This window comes from Panthera leo, chromosome D2 (genome assembly GCF_018350215.1).
Source record: "Panthera leo isolate Ple1 chromosome D2, P.leo_Ple1_pat1.1, whole genome shotgun sequence".
Taxonomy (NCBI): Eukaryota; Metazoa; Chordata; class Mammalia; order Carnivora; family Felidae; genus Panthera; species Panthera leo.
This window is the reverse complement of record NC_056689.1, coordinates 51,971,883-51,990,103: the sequence shown is the minus strand read 5'-3', so window position 1 is coordinate 51,990,103 and position 18,221 is coordinate 51,971,883. Positions and strand designations below refer to the sequence as shown.

At 37.7% G+C, this 18,221-nt stretch overlaps 1 protein-coding gene across 7 annotated transcripts in view; it reads left to right on the top strand.

Annotated features, from left to right (window-relative positions):
- CPEB3 (cytoplasmic polyadenylation element binding protein 3) overlaps positions 1 to 18,221 on the top strand; it is a 188,760-nt gene that overhangs the window by 103,165 nt on the left and 67,374 nt on the right. For all 7 annotated transcript variants that reach the window (XM_042909055.1, XM_042909058.1, XM_042909056.1 and 4 more), the window contains 2 exons: positions 8,382 to 8,549; positions 10,667 to 10,756. In XM_042909055.1, the coding sequence (XP_042764989.1) occupies positions 8,382 to 8,549; positions 10,667 to 10,756 (258 nt within the window). The remainder of the gene's footprint in view (positions 1 to 8,381; positions 8,550 to 10,666; positions 10,757 to 18,221) is intronic.

Below are 18,221 nucleotides of genomic sequence, written 5' to 3'. Positions count from 1 at the left end.
TATTGAACTCTGTACCCATCAGTTAGCTTCAATGATTATCAACATTTTTGCTAATCTTGTTTCATATATCCTCTCTTTTTTCCCCTCTTTCTTTAGAATGTTTTAAAGGAAATTCCAGAAATTTTAAGACAACTATTTTAAGAGGCTTGTGGCAAAGTACTGATAAATACTACAACATTGTTAAACTTTGAAAACATACTAAGTGAAAGAAGGCAATTACAAAAGATCAAATATTGTAAGATTCCACTTTTAAGAAATATCCTTTCTATTAATATAGAAAGTATCAATAGTAGACTACAGTAGTCTATAGTAGTAGACTAGTATTGCCTAGGCCTGAGAGAGTTCAAGGAAAATGAGGAGTGGCTGCTAATGGGTTAATTGGATGAATTGTATGGTAGGTGAATTATATCTTAATAAAGGTTTTATTTAAAAAGTGTGTGTGTGGGGGGGGGTGAGGCATGAAAGGGCTTTGTGTATTTGAGGAAGTAGAGACCAGAATGACTGAGCTTGGTAGGAGAGAGAGGAGGGTGTATTAAGATGAAGTTGGAGGAAGGAAGGAAATATGATCTTTCTGGGCTTTAGCTCCTGGTAAGGATTTTGAACTTGGTCCAAGTACAAGAGGAAATCTATGAATGTTTTAAAGCAGGGTCAAATGATCATATTTATGTTTTTAAAAGAGCACTCTGGCTATTATTTAGAGCAAAGTGAGAAAGTGGGTTGTCTAGTTCAGAGTGAAGGTAGTAGTCTAGGCAAGAGGTGATGGCGTTTTCGGATACAGTGATGGCGGTAGAGTTGGAAAGACATGAACAAATGGAAGATATATTCTAGAGGATAGAATCAACCTTTTTTAATGGCATTAAATTGAAGAATTGAATGTGGGCAGTAAATAAGAAGGAAGACTCAAAACTGATGTGCAGGTTCCAGCTTGAGCAACCAGATGAATGCAATGCCATGTATTGAAATGGGACCAGGAGAGAACAGGATCAAGGTGGATGTCAAGAGTTCATTTAAAAACATGTTAAGTTTGTGATGCCTAAGACATACCCACATGGTAATGCCAAGTAAGATGCACTTTAATATCTGTATGTTAGGGTATTGTGGAAGATGTTTATGTAATGCAAGGAATTCTGCTCCCAGAGATTTGAAAACCATTCATCTAGTTCAAATCTCTCATTATGTAAATGAGACTCAGATGTGTGAAATGTTTTGTCCAAGATTACAAAGTAAAGCTGGAACCTGACTATCTTGACTTTCAGGCAATTTTTTTTTCCTTAGGGGAGTCATTCTTCATAATTCTTTAAAAAAAAAACAAAAACAAACAACTCCTGGGCACATGGGTGGCTTAGTCATTTAAGTGTCCAACTTCAGCTCAGGTCATGATCTCGTGGTTTGTGAGTTTGAGCCCCGTGTCAGGCTCTGTGCTGACAGCTCAGAGCCTGGGGCCTGCTTGGGATTCTGTGTCTCCTTCTCTCTCTGCCCCACCCCCCACCCCCACCTCGTGCATCGCTCTCTCTCTCAAAAATAAATAAACATTAAAAAAAAAATACTCCTCAAGTGACTAATTTCTGAGCTCCTTGCAAAACTAAACAGGCTTACAGTGGAAGTACTGGGCCACAAATAGGGTGAAGCTGCTGGATTGACTACAGAAGCTTTGGTGGGAGCTGAGAGGTGAGGTCTGGGCAGCTTTGAGAACTATCATGGTCAGTGGGCTCTTGTTTTCCCATCGTAAGTTGCAGGAAAGGGAGCCTCCTAAGTAAGCAAGAGTTCTTCTCTCAGATAAGCCTTCATGCTTAACTAGTGCTTTGTGGGTTTCATATTTGGCACTTTTCTTACAAGGCTCTTTTAGCTTTAAGTTGTCTCTGTATTCAGAGATGATTTGTTCCGTTACTGAACAAAAAACTACATTCTGGTTATTAATTGAAAATAGATATCACAAAAGCAGAACCATTGGTGGAAGGAAAGCCAAATGGCCAAATTGCAGCTGTTGAGAAGTATTCTCCTGCTTCTCTTGAAATATTCAATATGAATGTTTTACATGGAAGTATCAGATTCTTTTTTTTCTTTTTTAATGTTTATTCATTTTGAGAGAGAGAGACAGAGTGTGAGCAGGGGAGGGGCAGAGAGAGAGAGGGAGAAACACAGAATCCAAAGCAGGCTCCGGGCTCCAAGCTGTCAGCACAGAGCCCAATGCGGGGCTTGAACTCATGAACCATGAGATCATGACTTGAGCCAAAGTTGGACACTTAACCAACTGAGCCACCCAAGTGCCCCTGGAAGTATCAGATTCTAAAGCAGATTTATATGCTAGGCACATAAAAGTATAATTTTGGGGAAGTAACATGGCTTACTTAAAATGTTTTGGTGGGGCGCCTGGGTGGCTCATTTGGTTAAGCCTCCGACTTCGGCTCAGTCATGATCTCACAGTTTGTGGGTTCAAGCCCCTCATTGTGCTCTGTGCTGACAGATCGAAGCCTGGAGCCTGCTTCGAGTTCTGTGTCTCCCTCTCTCTCTCTGCCCCTCCTCTGCTCACACTTGCCCTCTCTCTTGCTCCCTCCCCCCCCCCTCAAAAATAAACATCAAAAATAAAAATGAAAGACATGTTTTGGTCTTGGGCAGTGTTTTTCATTAAAGAAAAATAATGTCAGAGAGATGCTAGTTAGTGAAGTAGAGCTTCTCACAGGACATGATTTGGGTGTAGCCTCTTAAAGTTTCAGTTTCTAATAACACATATCTGGAAACTAAAATTTTATCAGTCTTCCCAGGGATGATTCGTCTTGGGGGGAATGGATTTATGCCAACCAAATGAATGTACAAATACTAATCGCATGAAGGAACCCCAGACAAATCAGAATACCAATGTTTTAACTTAAGGAGATGAACATAACAGAAATACAATTTTAGTGGCTGATTATTTGTCTACTAGTTTAAAAGTCACAGTGGTGCCTCTTCACGGTAGCAAAGTACTAAATTAATTAATAGAACAGTCCTTCAGGAACTTATAATTAGAGCATAGGGAAATAGATGGTTTTCAGGCTATGGAAACATCAAAGGAACAATTCTGTCCCACAGAGGAGTAATCCTACCAGTATGATAAAATCCTTTTAACTTCGTTTGGTCTACACTTGTGTCTTTTAAATGCTTCCTATGGACTGACGATTTGTTCCATCAGCACCGAGGCAGTTACGTTACAGTAAGGTTGACTAGATACAGATTTTACATTCTGTTGCTGAGGATGTACTTTCTTTAACTTGACTGAATTTGGATGTTTCCCAAGGCTCCATATACTTGACACAATATCACTTTCAAGTGGATGCCTGCTACAGACAGTTAATCTCCATTTCACTCTTAAACTTGAGTGTAGGGATCACTGGGGAAATTTGTTAAAAGTGCAGATTTTCAAATTTGAACCCCATGCATTCAGATTAAGTAGATCTGGGGATTGGGCTCTGAGACCTATATTCTTAGTTCTTATCCACAGAGAAACATCACATACATGTGAATTCTTAGCAGTGTCATTTCCAAGGGCAACTTTATCACTAAAGTCTATGGTACTCTAAATACTACTAATAAGACAGAGGTTCGGTTTTAAAACCTTGACAAGTTTCTTATGTACCCATAACCAATTTTTAAAATAGTCCAAATTTTTACAATTAGCTCTTGATTTTATTTTCTTTGCCAGAATATTTTGGGAAGCTGTGGTTATGTTGGCCATGCACAAAGAAAGGTGTCTTTTTTTCCAGAATGCCTTGAATATCTACTTTGTCTCCTTCTTCACTGCTCTTGTTCAAGATTTCCTCATCTCTCATCTGGACTGTCCCAGATTTCTTCAAACTCTTGTCCTATTCCCTCTTTTCTTTTTTCTTTTTTTTCTTTTTTTTTCCCATCCCCTCTTTTCTTAGGTGCAAATTACTGGTGAGGGTGATGGGGGCTATTGTAGGATGTGGGGTAGAGGGAGTGACAGGGTCACAGGCATCTCAGAAAAGTCATTTTTGACAGGATGGAAGATGATTAGATGGCAATATCAGTCTCCAGGAAGTGATTGAAGTTAAAAAAAAAAAAAAGGGTAGTATTAGAATGAAATATTAAATTTGGAAAATGGGGAAATTTCCTATTACTTTTGTAATATAGAGTATAGAATATAACACTTGAACATATAGAAACAATGGAAAGGGTCTTAATTTCCTAGGACATGGTTTCACGTCTTGCTATTGTCACACCTGTGTGTTGTATTCCAGCATACGCTTGCAGTAGTGTGTGTTTGCACATACTGTCACCCTTTTCTGGATGCTGCCTCACTTTTAATATTTACTGAATCCCTTTTATGTGCCCTCATTAGGACAAGAAGATACAGTAAACGAGATTAAATTGGTCCCTGTCCTCATAGAGCTTACATTTTAATGGGATTGGGGAATGAGATACCAAATAAAAACCCACACGATAGTATAATGGTAATTAGGAAAAGTGTTAGGAGAAGTGCAATGAGTGGATAGAAAAGGGAACTAACCTAATCTAAAAGGTCAGAAAGGTTCTGCCTTGAGGAAGTGACTTTTCACCTGAGATTAAGGATTAAGTGGGAATTAACTAGAAAACTGGGGAGTTGGGAAGAGAGTATTTGGGCAACAGGGAAACACCTTGTCCTTAGTGCCAGAGGCAAGGAGGAATGACCAGGAAATTCAAAGGAAGTCTTATGTGATTGGACGTTGGTGAACCAGAGGGAGAGAGGCAGCAACTGTGATATAGGAGATGACAGAGGCCTACAAAATTGACACTGATGTTTTTGTACTTTATCCAACACCAATGGAAGGTTTTAAGGATAAAGGTGAGTGCGGTTATGTGTTCAGACTAATATTTGAAAATGGTGACTTTGGCTGTTTTGTGGAGAAAGCATTGTGGGGTTCAAGATAGACATCAGTAGACTAAACAGGGTGTGTTACAGACTCATTAAACTATTAGTTCAGGGCAGAGATGATAGTGATCTGGACCCCCATGGCATTAGGACTGAAGATGGGAGAAGTGAATGGATTGATGAATTATTTCATAGCTTGAATTGATAGGATTTAGTGAGTGAGAGATTAGGTTTGGAGTATGAAAGGGGGATGTCAAGGAGGACTCCTAGATTTCTGGATTGAATTGGATGTGGAAAATAGTCATTTCTGTTGAGATTGCAGGGAATGCTAGAGGACCTAGTTTGAAGGGAAATACCAAAGCTGTTTTGAAAGTTCTTTCTCTATGGATTCTTGTTCTTTACCTTAGAAATTCCAAAGCCCACAAGATTCTGCTCAAGGTTGTCTTCCTATGAAATCACTTTAAAGGTCTCTCCCCATCCCATCTCCTGTAGGGCAGTAAATTGTGCTCTTGGTAAATTCTTCTCTTAGTACTTAATTCTCTGTTTTATAATTATGCATTTGCCTGTCTCTCACCAGACTTCTTTGTCAAGAACTTTCAAATAACTATCTTATTTGGTGATTCTAGAATATGGATAAATATTTCTTTGGGTGTTTTCCACTGAACTATATATATTTGAATGTTTCCTTTATCTTAAGTCCATGTTGATTAAGTTATTTTACTGTGGTGCTTTTCCCAACTGTTTGTATTCTAACGTGGATTGTGAATGTCTGGGAAGGGCATATGGTGTGCAGTATTTATTTGTCTCCCCCCACCCCCACCCCCATCAGCCTTTGTTTTCTGAGCATTTAATGTTACTAGTGTTGAGGGTAAGAGGTAAGGATAGGAGTACTGTGTGGGAAATGCTGATTTGGGTATGTGCCTGTCACAGAGCAAGCATATAACTCTCTGAGTGTAGACTATGTGAAAAGCAAACCTAACAGTTGTGGGAGCACATCCCTGGATGTCTTTGAGAAGGTCATTTTGCCTGTAGTTCCTGCAAATCTATTTCTTTTACCCCCATTGATCAAAACAGACATCAAGGGATGAGAATTTACTGCCTATTGTTTGTTCCTGCCAGGCTAAGAAAGCTAGGTGACTGAGGTGACAAATTTTATTCTGTTTCTTTGTAGCTAATCTGGGAAGAGCTGAACAAAAAATTCTTAGGTCCTTTCATTTATTAACTCCCAACATCAAAATAGAGCCTTTCTTATACCACCTGGGTTGTTCATAAAATAAACAGAGTTATATTAGTAGCCATTTTTTTGTAAGAGAAATAAATGTCCAGTATTTTTGTAAGACTATTTATATTCTGTTTTAGAGAGTTGGCTGTAGTGACGCAGAATCTAGCTTTCAGGGAAATATAGACAGGATAGACTAAATGGGGAAGACACTGTTCTTTTTTTTGAAGAATGTATGAATTTATTTTAGAATTTTGAATTTATTCAAAAGTTCGAGAGCTCAAGAAGTTCATTTTTAGAGTGTAACCTAATGGAAAGTTTCACCAGGAACTCACTGACTCAAACAGGAAATATATTTGTTTTTAAACTTAGATTTTATTTTGTAATATTGGGTGGCATCATTGTGTTACATTTATTAACAGACTAACTGCTGGTATCTTTCTTATAGTTGTGTGAGATGGGTAGATGCCTTTTCTGTATAAACTCTACTTGGCCATAGAGTTAACAATGAAAATAATTTTTTTGAGTTATATAAAATATTGTTTAGGTTAGTAGGGTGGAGATGTCATAACCACATCTACATCTGTACTCCCACATCTTAATTTATGTGTTCTCATTTATGTGTTTCACCTGTTTTTTTTTTAAATATATGAAATTTATTGTCAGATTGGTTTCCATACAACACCCAGTGCTCATCCCAACAGGTGCCCTCCTCAATACCCATCCCCCACCCCCCATCAGCCCTCAGTTTGTTCTCAGTTTTTAAGAGTCTCTTATGCTTTGGCTCTCTCCCACTCTAACTTCTTTTTTTTTTTTTCCCCCCTCCCCTCCCCCATGAGTTCCTGTTCAGTTTCTCAGGATCCACATAAGAGTGAACACATGTGGTATCTGTCTTTCCCTGTATGGCTTATTTCACTTAGCATAACACTCTCCAGTTCCATCCATGTTGCTACAAAGGGCCATATTTCGTTCTTTCTCATTGCCACATAGTACTCCATTGTGTATATAAACCACAATTTCTTTTTTTTTTTTTCTAAATTGAAAGTATTTATTTCCATTTGTCCATATTTTTTGAAGCAAAACCACATGGTAAGCAATAGAATATTTTATTTTATTTTATTTTATTTTATTTTATTTTATTTTATTTTATTTTATTTTATTTTGTTTTCCAATATATGACATTTATTGTCAAATTGGTTTCCATACAACACCCAGTGCTCATCCCAAAAGGTGCCCTCCTCAATACCCATCCCCCACCCTCCCCTCCCTTCCACCCCCCATCAACCCTCAGTTTGTTCTCAGTTTTTAACAGTCTCATGCTTTGGCTCTCTCCCACTCTAACCTCTTTTTTTTTTTTTTTTTTTTCTCTTCCCCTCCCCCAGGGGTTTCTGTTAAGTTTCTCAGGATCCACATAAGAGTGAAACCATATGGTATCTGTCTTTCCCTGTATGGCTTATTTCACTTAGCATCACACTCTCCAGTTCCATCCACGTTGCTACAAAAGGCCATATTTCATTCTTTCTCATTGCCACGTAGTATTCCATTGTGTATATAAACCACAGTTTCTTTATCCATTCATCCGTTGATGGACATTTAGGCTCTTTCCATAATTTGGCTATTGTTGAGAGTGCTGCTATAAACATTGGGGTACAAGTGCCCCTATGCATCAGTACTCCTGTATCCCTTGGGTAAATTCCTAGCAGTGCTATTGCTGGGTCATAGGGTAGATCTATTTTTAATTTTTTGAGGAACCTCCACACTGTTTTCCAGAGCGGTTTCACCTATTGTTAATGCAAATGCTTATTCCCAAATTGGATTAGCTTGAAATGACAGGGAAAATTCAATCATGTTTAGTCCTGCACTCAGAGAAGTTATCAACCTTTGTTGTCAGTTTAATATTCCCTCTGCTGTCAGGGCCAGTCTGAACCTTTGAACAAATAAAAATATGTGAATAAAGACTACTTTTCTATTTATTTTAAGAAATGTCTGGGGAAAAGAAAAATAACTGCTGAATACTCTTAGCAGCAGTAATATGGACTGTTTTAAAAGGTAGTGATTTTTAGCAGCAAAAACAGCTCTAATTTTTTATTCTTCTCGCTATCAATCCAGTTATTTCCGTGCTGTACATACCTTTACACAAAAATGGTGGTATTATCTAGACCCTGTAATCTGCAGTCACTTATCCTATTGTAAAAGTCACAGTTCAGGATACTTCTTTTATTTTTTGTATGATTCAGTCTACACTTTGGCTCCTAATAAAGCATCTCTTGTCCAAGAAAATAATTTTAACTGTGGAAACTTCCACGTTTGTTTCAGGTCGGTCTTCTCTCTTTCCCTTTGAAGATGCCTTCCTGGATGACAGTCATGGCGATCAATCCTTGTCATCTGGCTTAAGTTCTCCCACTCGCTGTCAAAATGGAGAACGAGTAGAACGTTACTCCAGAAAGGTGTTTGTTGGAGGCCTTCCTCCTGATATCGATGAAGGTATGACGCATTCATTAATGACTTTATAAAGGCCAGATTTGTTCTTCGTGTGATCTGACCCTGTCTCTCCTCTCCAAGCAGCTTTAGGACATTCATATTTTAGTGTTCAGAGGATGAAAATATATGATAGATGGGGAAGTAATAGATTGTGCACTTCAGGTCTGCTGTTCAAATGTGTGTATATATAGCAGTCTCCCAACAGTTTCTTGTTTTCTAGGCCTTCATTTGGGGATACGTTTTAAAATAATAATGAAAGTTAATATTTATGTAACTCTCCATAGGCCCATTATTGTGCTAAGCGCTTCACATTACATTATCTCATTTAATCCTTATAGCTATCCTATAAGGCATATCCTACCAACTCCATTTTATAGATAAGGAAAGAGGCTCAGAGAGAGACAGTTTGTCCAAGGTTGTGTAACTAATGGTGCACCTAGTGCTCAGAATTATTCTGGTTCCGGTGCTTTTGCTCATATTTATCACACCATCCCATCTCATATTTTAATATATCGATTAGTAAAAAGCACCCTTTGCCTTTAAAAGAATGAAAACTAATTAGAATTTTTCTTAATATTTTTGAGATACCATCAATCCAAAAGTGAGTTTTCACTTATGCTCGAAGCCAGTCAGCACATAGTAGGTTGTCAGTAGATATTTGTTGACTGGACCAATGAAATGTAATTGTGACAGAATTAGCCTAAAGGAAGAAACAACTCTAGTTCTGGTAGGTTTTGGATCTGCTGTAAAAATATTGTTAAAACAATTGCTTTGTCAGTATTGTTGTAGCTATGGCATTTCTCTAATTTATCATGATTTTCTTTTTCGCGGTGATAAAGGAATAGTCTCTAAAAGTAATTTTATCTTAGGGGCACTCTGGGAGGCTCAGTTGGTTGGGCGTCTCGGGTCATGATCGTATGGTTCGTGGGATCCAGCCCCATGTGAGGCTCTACCACTTGTGTGCATGTGCACGTACTCTCTCTCACTCTCTCAAAATAAATAAACTTTTAAAAAATATTTTTAAAAAGTAAAAATAATTTTATTTTAGACTTATTTCTTTAAGGTTGTACAGAGCTGGAGACTCATTTTCCTCCAAATTATTTTTATACTGGTGTTAATCTCATCTATCAATTGGATTTTTTTAAAGACAAAGTTTAGATCATGGCTGAGAGAGTGGCAACTTAAATCTGAGTGTGGGCTAAGTTATAACCTTCTGCTTTGAGTCAGAAGTCAGAAGGAAAAGGTAAATTTATTGAGCTATAACGTTGGAAACATTTTCTTCATAGGATGTGTCATAGGTAAGTATGAGAGAAATAGATCATTGGTTTTAACTTTTTATCATCAAATAGAAGTACCTACTTTTTGCCCCTATTCCTCACCAAAAGAATTGTATCTATTTCTTTTTTTTTTTTTTTAAGTTTATTTATTTTGAGAGAGAGAGAGAGAGAGAGAGAGAATCAGTGGGAGAGAAGCTGAGAGAAGGGTACAGAGCATCCGAAGCAGGCTCTGTGCTGACAGCAGAGAGCCTGATGCAGGGCTCTAACTCACGAACTGTGAGATCATGACCTGAGCTGGAGTCGGATGCTTAACCGACTAAGCCACCCAGGTGCCCCAAAGAATTGTATCTATTTCTAAAATAATCTCAGAGAGTCATAATCTTAGATTACTAATAATCATAACCTAAGATTAATAATGTTAGATCTTTTAGAGTTTATTTTGCATAAGGGAAAGCACGTTTTAAATATTTTGTAATCTTTTGCTTTTGCCTTTGTTCTAAATACAGAACATTCCTATTTGTAGAGTCTTTTTTTTTTTTTTTTTACTTGACTGAGAGGTCACCTTAGTTAATGACAGATTTTTTTTCTTCCAAACTCTCTATGTCAAATTTACTGGCAGTGAAGAGCAATGAATTATAGTTAGAAACACATTTTGCATGGTTGAAAGTGAATAACCAAATGTACCCAGCAGACAATTGTATTTCACTTAGTAGGTTTGATTTCTGTAAAAATGCTTTAGAAATAGCTCTCAAAACGTTTTTTAAATAAAAAGACATGCTTTATGCCATTCTGTTTGCAATATTTTTTTTTCTCTTATGCTAAGATTCCTTTTTTGTTTTATAGATGAGATCACTGCCAGCTTTCGCAGGTTTGGACCTCTCGTTGTAGACTGGCCTCACAAAGCTGAAAGCAAGTCGTATTTTCCTCCTAAAGGTAATGCACTTAAAATGTCTCCACTGCCTGCCTGTTGGAGAGCTAGCATGACAGTTCAATAAAATTATGACAGCCTTTTAATTCTTGAAATAGCAGTTGGATTTTTTCCCCTAATTAAGAAAATATTTTATTGTTGATCATCTTTTTGTGTCTTACTGTTTCCACTTGGAGACTGTTCCCCCCAGGAGCACACTCATTGTTTTAGGGCATCTATTTGTTATATCAGCGGTGAGATTTTGTGAGTCTTGTGTGAGTGAACCTTGTGCTAAGTTTTCATTATTTGAGAGGAAAAAAATCTAGGATTTTGAGCGATGTCAGTGAGTGGAGAGGGAAAGATTATTTAGAGTCAAATATTATTTGTATCCCAGTGTCCTCTGGTTTTATAGGTCTTATAAAACCCAAACTTTGAAAACCTAGTGGCTGAAAAATGACATTGTATGAAATTACCTTTATTCATGTCTGTCTTCAAAAAAAATTTTTTTTTAATGTTTATTAATTTTTGAGAGACAGAGACAGAGTGCAAGCAGGGGAGGGGCAGAGAGAGAGGGAGACACAGAATCAGAAACACGCTTAAGGCTCCAGGCTATCAGCACAGAGCCTGATGCGGGGCTCAAACTCCAAGCCCTGAGATCTTGACCTGAGCTGAAGTCAGACACTTAACCGACTGAGCCACCCAAGCACCCCTATTCATGTCTGTATTTTAAGTGACTTAGTGTGTTGAGGGGTAGAAGGCAAACTAGCAAAGAACTCTTCACGTGAACTCTTCCCTTATTTTTAGTAGGCTTTTTTGATAATTTACGAAGACCTGAAAATATATTACTTTGTTCATAGTCTGTAATTTCTGCAGAATTCAGGGAACTTTTCTAGTGATATTAGCTCTGGGTAAACTCCTAGAATTACATGGAATAGTGTTTGGGGTTAAAAAGGAAGTTTTCTTCATCTGTAGCTATATTTCAAAGATGTATTTCATCTCCAAAGAATTGTTTTTTTGATATGTATTATTGTGTAACATTATTCCTTCAAGAAGATGGAGTCAAAATACTTATCTTTCTTGTGCTTTGTACAGGAATGAAATTATAGCTTAACCTGGGAAAGTTGGGTGGCTTCTTCTTATGTCTGGTTTATTAGGTTTCTTTGCCACCTATATTTCTCCTCATTCTCTCAACAACCTGTGAAAATATTTACTCACTAAATATAGGGCTGTTTACTTTTAACATTTCCTTTTTACTTCTCTTCAAGAATTTTTAAAGTTAAAAAAATAAGTTTCATATTAAGCAGAAAAGATAAAAATCGCCAGCTGATTATTCCATTGAAGGAATGTATTCACCACCTTGTGGTACATGTATAACACTGTATAAAAACACATGTTTAAAACATGTTTCTAAGAGTGCTAATAATTCCTTGAATCAGAGTAGTGTTATTTCAGTGAACGGATGAGTTCACCACACTGTGCCGCAGGTAATATGCTCTGTAAAGTCACATGTATTAAAAAATATTCCTAAGAGTACCAGTTGCATTTGAGCATCAAGACAGTGTCATCTCAGTGAAAGAATGTGTTCACTACACTCTGGTACATGTAGCACGCTATCTAAAATTACATGTGTAAAAGATATTTCTAACAGTGCTAGTTGAAAAAAAATCATCATGCTGAGAAGGTATAAAAACACCTCTAGTATCAAAGGTGTCAGGTGATCTGATCATCATGAAAAATGAAGATAGGGGCGCCTGGGTGGCTCAGTCGGTTAAACGTCCGACTTTGGCTCAGGTCATGATCTCACAGTTCGTAAGTTCAAGCCCCACACGGGGCTCTCCACTCTTAGCATAGAGCCCATTTCGGATTCTCTGTGTCCCTCTCTCTTTGCCCTTCCCCTGCTCTCTCTTTCTCTCTCCCTCAAATATAAACAAAAATGAAGATAAACCTGTATAGTCATGTCCAAAGAAAATTATCCAAATCTATATCTGACATAATCACTGTATACATTTTATTAAATATCCTTCTGTTGTCTCTTTATGAACATAAACATTTATATGAAATTTTGCAATTACGTAAATGGGATCACGCTGTGCATGCTGTTTAATAACCTGCATTTTCCCCTCAGCAATGTCAACATCTTTCTGTAAGAGACCTACATTATCTTACTGACTTTATTTGATTTAATCCATCCTGTTAGTGGACACTTAAGTTGCTTCTAACTGTTTTGTCTCAGGGATCACACTTCAGTGAACATCCTTATGCCTTCATCTTTTTGTCCTTTATCATTACCTCTTAGGGTGAATTTCCAGAAGTGAGGTACATATTTTTTTAAACAGATTGCAAAGCTGCCCTTAAGGAAAGTCATATATGGGGGCGCCTGGGTGGCTCATTCGGTTGTGTCCGAGTTTGGCTCAGGTCATGATCTCACAGCTTGTGAGTCTGAGCCCCATATTGGGCTGTGTGCTGACAGCTTAGAGCCTGGAGCCTGCTTTGGATTCTGTGTCTCCTCTCTCTCTGCCCCTCCTCTGTTCTCACACACACACACACACACACACACTCACTCTCTCTCTCTCTCTAAATAAGCGTTAAAAAGTTAAAAAAAAAAAAAAAAAAGAAAAATCATATACGTTTATGTTCCCATCAATATTATCTGATTTGTAAAACTCAGTTTTATTGAATCTGAGGAAATGACTCTTTTTCAATCTTTGCCAATCTGATGGTTAAGATAACATCCCCCCCCCCCCCCTTTTGGGCATTCTTTTCTCCTTACTGGTCTTTGAATTTGTTTTACTTTTTTTGATTGACTTCTGATTTCTGTCTGGACTTTATATTGGAGTAAGGCACAGGAAGCGATCCAGTTGTATTTTTCCTGGTAGCATGCCAATCATCTCAATAGTCATTTATTGACTAATACATTTTTTTCTCATTGATTTGAAGCATTAGAAATAAGTGTTGATTGAAACATTCTCTCTCTCTCTTTTTTTTTTTTTTTTAAGTTTTTCATTTTGAGAGAGAGAGAAAGTATGAGCTGGGGAAGGGCAGAGAGAGAATCCCAAGCAGGCTCCATGTTGTCAGCTCAGAGCCCAACATGAAGCTTGAACTCCCCGACTGTGAGATCATGACCTGAGCTGAAATCAAGAGCCAGACACTTAACCAGCTGAGCTACCCAGATACTCCTTGGAAGGCTCTCTCTTCTCTTTTTCAGTGGAATGCATTAAGTTTTTCTGGAATCACTCTGTCCAGTGTGATAGTCACTAGCCACATGTAGCTAATGAGGGCTTGAAATAGGACTAATTTGAATTGAGACATGCTATAAGTGTAAAATATACACTGGATTTTGAAGACTTAGTTTTATAAAAAAAAAAAAAGTAAAAGATCTCATTAGCAATTTTGTTTTCATGTTAGAATAAGTTTTTGATATATTGGGTTAAATAAAAAATATTAAAGTGAACTTCGCCAGTTTCTTTTTACCTTTTAAATGTAGATATTAGAAATTTTTGTTTTCTATTTTAAAGTTTATTTTGAGAGAGAGAGAGAGTGTGTGTGTGAGAGAGAGAGAGAGAGAGAGAGTGTGTGTGTGAGAGAGAGAGAGAGAGAGAGTGGAGGAAGGGCTGAGAGAATGGAAGAGAGAGAATCCCAAGCAAGCTCTGTGCTAACAGCCCAACTCGGGGCTTGAACCCATGAACCGTGAGTTCATGACCTGAACTGAAATCAGGAGTCAGACGTTTAACTGATTGAGCCACCCAGGAGACCCTAGAAACAAAATTTGGTTTTAATTAATTAATTTATTAATTACACCCAAGTTAGCATATAGTGCAACAATGATTTCCTGAGTGGATTCCTTAATACCTCTTACCCATTTAGCCCATCTCCCCTCCAGCAACCCTCTGTTTGTTCTCTGTATTTAAGAGTCTCTTATGTTTTTTCTCTTTCCCTGTTTTTATATTATTTTTGCTTCCCTTCCTTTATGTTCATCTGTTTTGTATCTTAAATTCCTTATATGTGTGAAGTCATATGATATTATTTGTCTTTCTCTGGCTAATTTCGCTTAGACTAATACCCTCTAGTTCCATCCACGTAGTTGCAAATGGCAAGATTTCATTCTTTTTGAGTGCTGAGCAATACTCTATTGTATATATATACCACATCTTCTTTATCCATTCATCCATTGGTGGACATTTGAGCTCTTTCCATACTTTAGCTTTTGTCGACAGTACTGCCTTAAACACTGGGGTGCCTGTGCCCCTTTGGAACAGCACACCTGTATCCCTTGGATAAATACCTAGTAGTGCAATTGCTGGGTCGTAGGGTAGTTCTATTTTTAACTTTTTGAGGAACCTCATACTATTTTCCAGAGTGGCTGCACCAGCTTGCATTCCCACCAGCAGTGCAAAAGAGATCCTCTTTCTCCGCATCCTCGGCAACATCTGTTGGTGCCTGAGTTTTTAATTTTAGTCATTCTGACTGGTGTGAGGTGATATCTCATTGTAGTTTCGATTTGTATTTCCCTGATGATGACTGATTTTGAGCATTTTTTCATGTGTCTGTGAACCATCTGGATGTCTTCTTTGGAGAAGTGTCTATTCATGTCTTTTGTCCATTTCTTCACTGGATTGTTTGTTTTTTTGGGTGTTGAGTTTGATAAGTTCTTTATAGATTTTGGATACTAACCCTTTATCTGATATGTTGTTTGCAAATACCTTCTCCCATTCTGTCGGCTGCCTTTTAGTTTTGCTGATTGTTTCCTTTGCTGTGCAGAAGAAGCTTTTTATTTTGATGAGGTCCCAGTAGTTCATTTTTGCTTTTATTTCCCTTGCCTTTGGAGACATGTTGAGTAAGAAATTGCTGGAGCCGAGGTCAAAGAGGTTTTTGCTTGCTTTCTCCTCTAACATTTTGATGTCTTCCTGTCTTACATTTAGGTCTTTAATCCATTTTGAGTTTCTTTTTGTGTATGGTGTAAGAAAGTGGTCCAGGTCCATTTTTCTGTATGTTGCTGTCCAGTTTTCCCAGCACCATTTGCTGAAGAGACCGTCTTTATTCCATTGGATATTCTTTCCTGCTTTGTCAAAGCCATGTGTTGTCCATATGTTTGTGGGTGCCCCTAGAAAATTTTAAATTACATATGCGACTCATATTTCTATTGGAAATCACCTCCCTAAAACAAGGATCAGTAAACTACCTGTTTTTATATGGCCTGTAAGCTAAGGATGGTTTTAATGTTTTTAAGGGTTATAAAAACACACATGCAAGAATATGTAGCAGAGACCATATGTGGCCCTCAAATCCCTTTGAAGAAAGTTTGTTGACTCCTGCTCTAAAATAGTGTAGGGAGCTACTCATTTCGCTTCTGAGACATCCAGTGACAAAAGAGGCAGCCTATATATTTTAAAGGAAGTCTGTATAGATATTAAATTTTGCTTTTCAGTTGAGTCAAATGCTTCCCTGAAATCTTTACCTACTGGTTAATTGTGTGCCATAAAGTAAAATATACTTGGTCCTGTAAGTACCAAGTCATTATTGTGCCATTTGTCTCTTGGTACTTAAAGGACAATGAGTTTCTCTTTAAGTCTTCTCTTTTGAAAGATAAATATTTTCACTTCTCTCAGTAATACCTTATGTCTAGTGGTTTCTGTATCACCATTTTTCTCATCTGCCTTTTTTGTATATGTGTCATGTTTACAATATCCTACTTAAATTTGTTATGGAGAATTGAAGAGAACATTTGGGTTGGTCTGGGCAGTACAAAGTTTAGTAGTTTTATTAATTCCATGGTTTTTGATGCTATTCCTGTATAATAGCATATTAATAAAGAACTATGGAACATTAAATCTGGTGCCTTTATTCTACACCAGAGGTTGAGTGTTGAGATAGGCTGGTGACATCTAGGGGTCTCCCAATTCTGATCTGCAAGCTTGCATAGCAGATTGCCTTTCATGTGATTAGGGGTTAGGAAGACAAATAATTATTATACTGTTGGCTCCTGTTGTATTTTGCTTTCAGCTAAAATCTGAAGGTTGACCTGTTTTGAGAGGACCTAAAGAAATTTGATGTTATTCCAAGATTGAAGTAACTTTGACAATCCATGTCCGTTACTTTGAATGTTGGGAACATCTAAGGAGTTCACCCCTACTATTCTTTTTTTTTTTTTAATGTTTATTTATATTTATTTTGAGAGACAGTACTAGTGGGGGTGGGACAGAGAGAATCTCAAGCAGGTTCTGCACTGTCAGAGCAGAGCCTGATGCAGGGCTTGATCCCATGGACTGTGAGATCATGACCTGAGCAGAAATCAAGAGTCAGAAGCTTAACCGACTGAGCCACCCAGGTGCCCTTCACCCCAACTGTTCTGTGCCTTCTTAATAATGCCCCCTTGTGCTATTTCTCCTTTTCCTTAAATTCCTTAGGTTTTAATTCAGATCCATGCCTTTTTGTTAATGCCCTTCATGCTGAGTGTACTTTTCTTTAGGTTGCCCTAGGTTGGCCATTATGTACAGTTTGTTTGGCTATACATTTTGGTTTATGTGTAAGTAGAAAGCAAAACATAAACCATCTATTGAACCCTTCAGCGTTTCTCTCAGAAAGTATATGCCTAATGAAATACATATTCATTCATCTGGCAGGTTTACCTGTAGAGATATGCAGTAGGGTTTGTAAAACCATAATCATTTCAGTGGACTGTGGAGAGCTTAAAATCCATGTAGAGAAACAGTGTCCAGGCACATCAGTTGTCCTCTTAAGTATTGTCTGGCCAACACAATAGGAGGTAATGGAGTCTGGGGCTCTCTCCAGCACACATACCACCAAGGTATTTGATCAGCCATTTGAGGATATGCAAAGTCCTGTGGATCACTTTGTGTGTAGGCCACAGCAGATAATTCCTTGTTGTTCTCTAGAGCACCACTGAGAACATGAAAGGTGGAGGAAGGCATGGAAGTCAGAATATGTGTTTTCATATTTGGTCTCAGACCTTATAACTTGTAGTCCTGTGGGGAAAATAAGAAATTAGTCAACTAATTACAAAAATAAACACAATTATAAACTGTAATAGTTCTGTAAAGGAAAAATAACGAGTACAGTGACTCTAAAAAGTGGGCCTCAATTTAGAGGAGGGATGTAGAGAAAGATTCTCTGAGAAGATGACAGCTAAACAGATCTGAAAATTGAGTACTTAGTCACAAAGTTAGGGAAGCCGTTTCCTGAGTGGAAGAGTACCATATGGGAAAGACTGAGTATGAAAGGGCTTTAGTACCTTTGAATAAACGAAGTGTGGTTGGAGTGTTAAAAAAGAGAAAATGATGTAAAAGAAAGAGCCTCAACACAGAAGGATTTATTTTTCTTCCCTAAATTGACTTCATCCCCACAGAGAGCGGACACGAAGGCATTTGTGTGGTGTTTGTCTTTGGGGTGGAGGAAGAATGGAATTGAAATATCAGTTTAAAGTACTTTCAAATAGCTATTGATAAAATGGAAGTAAAATCTTGCTTTGTGTTT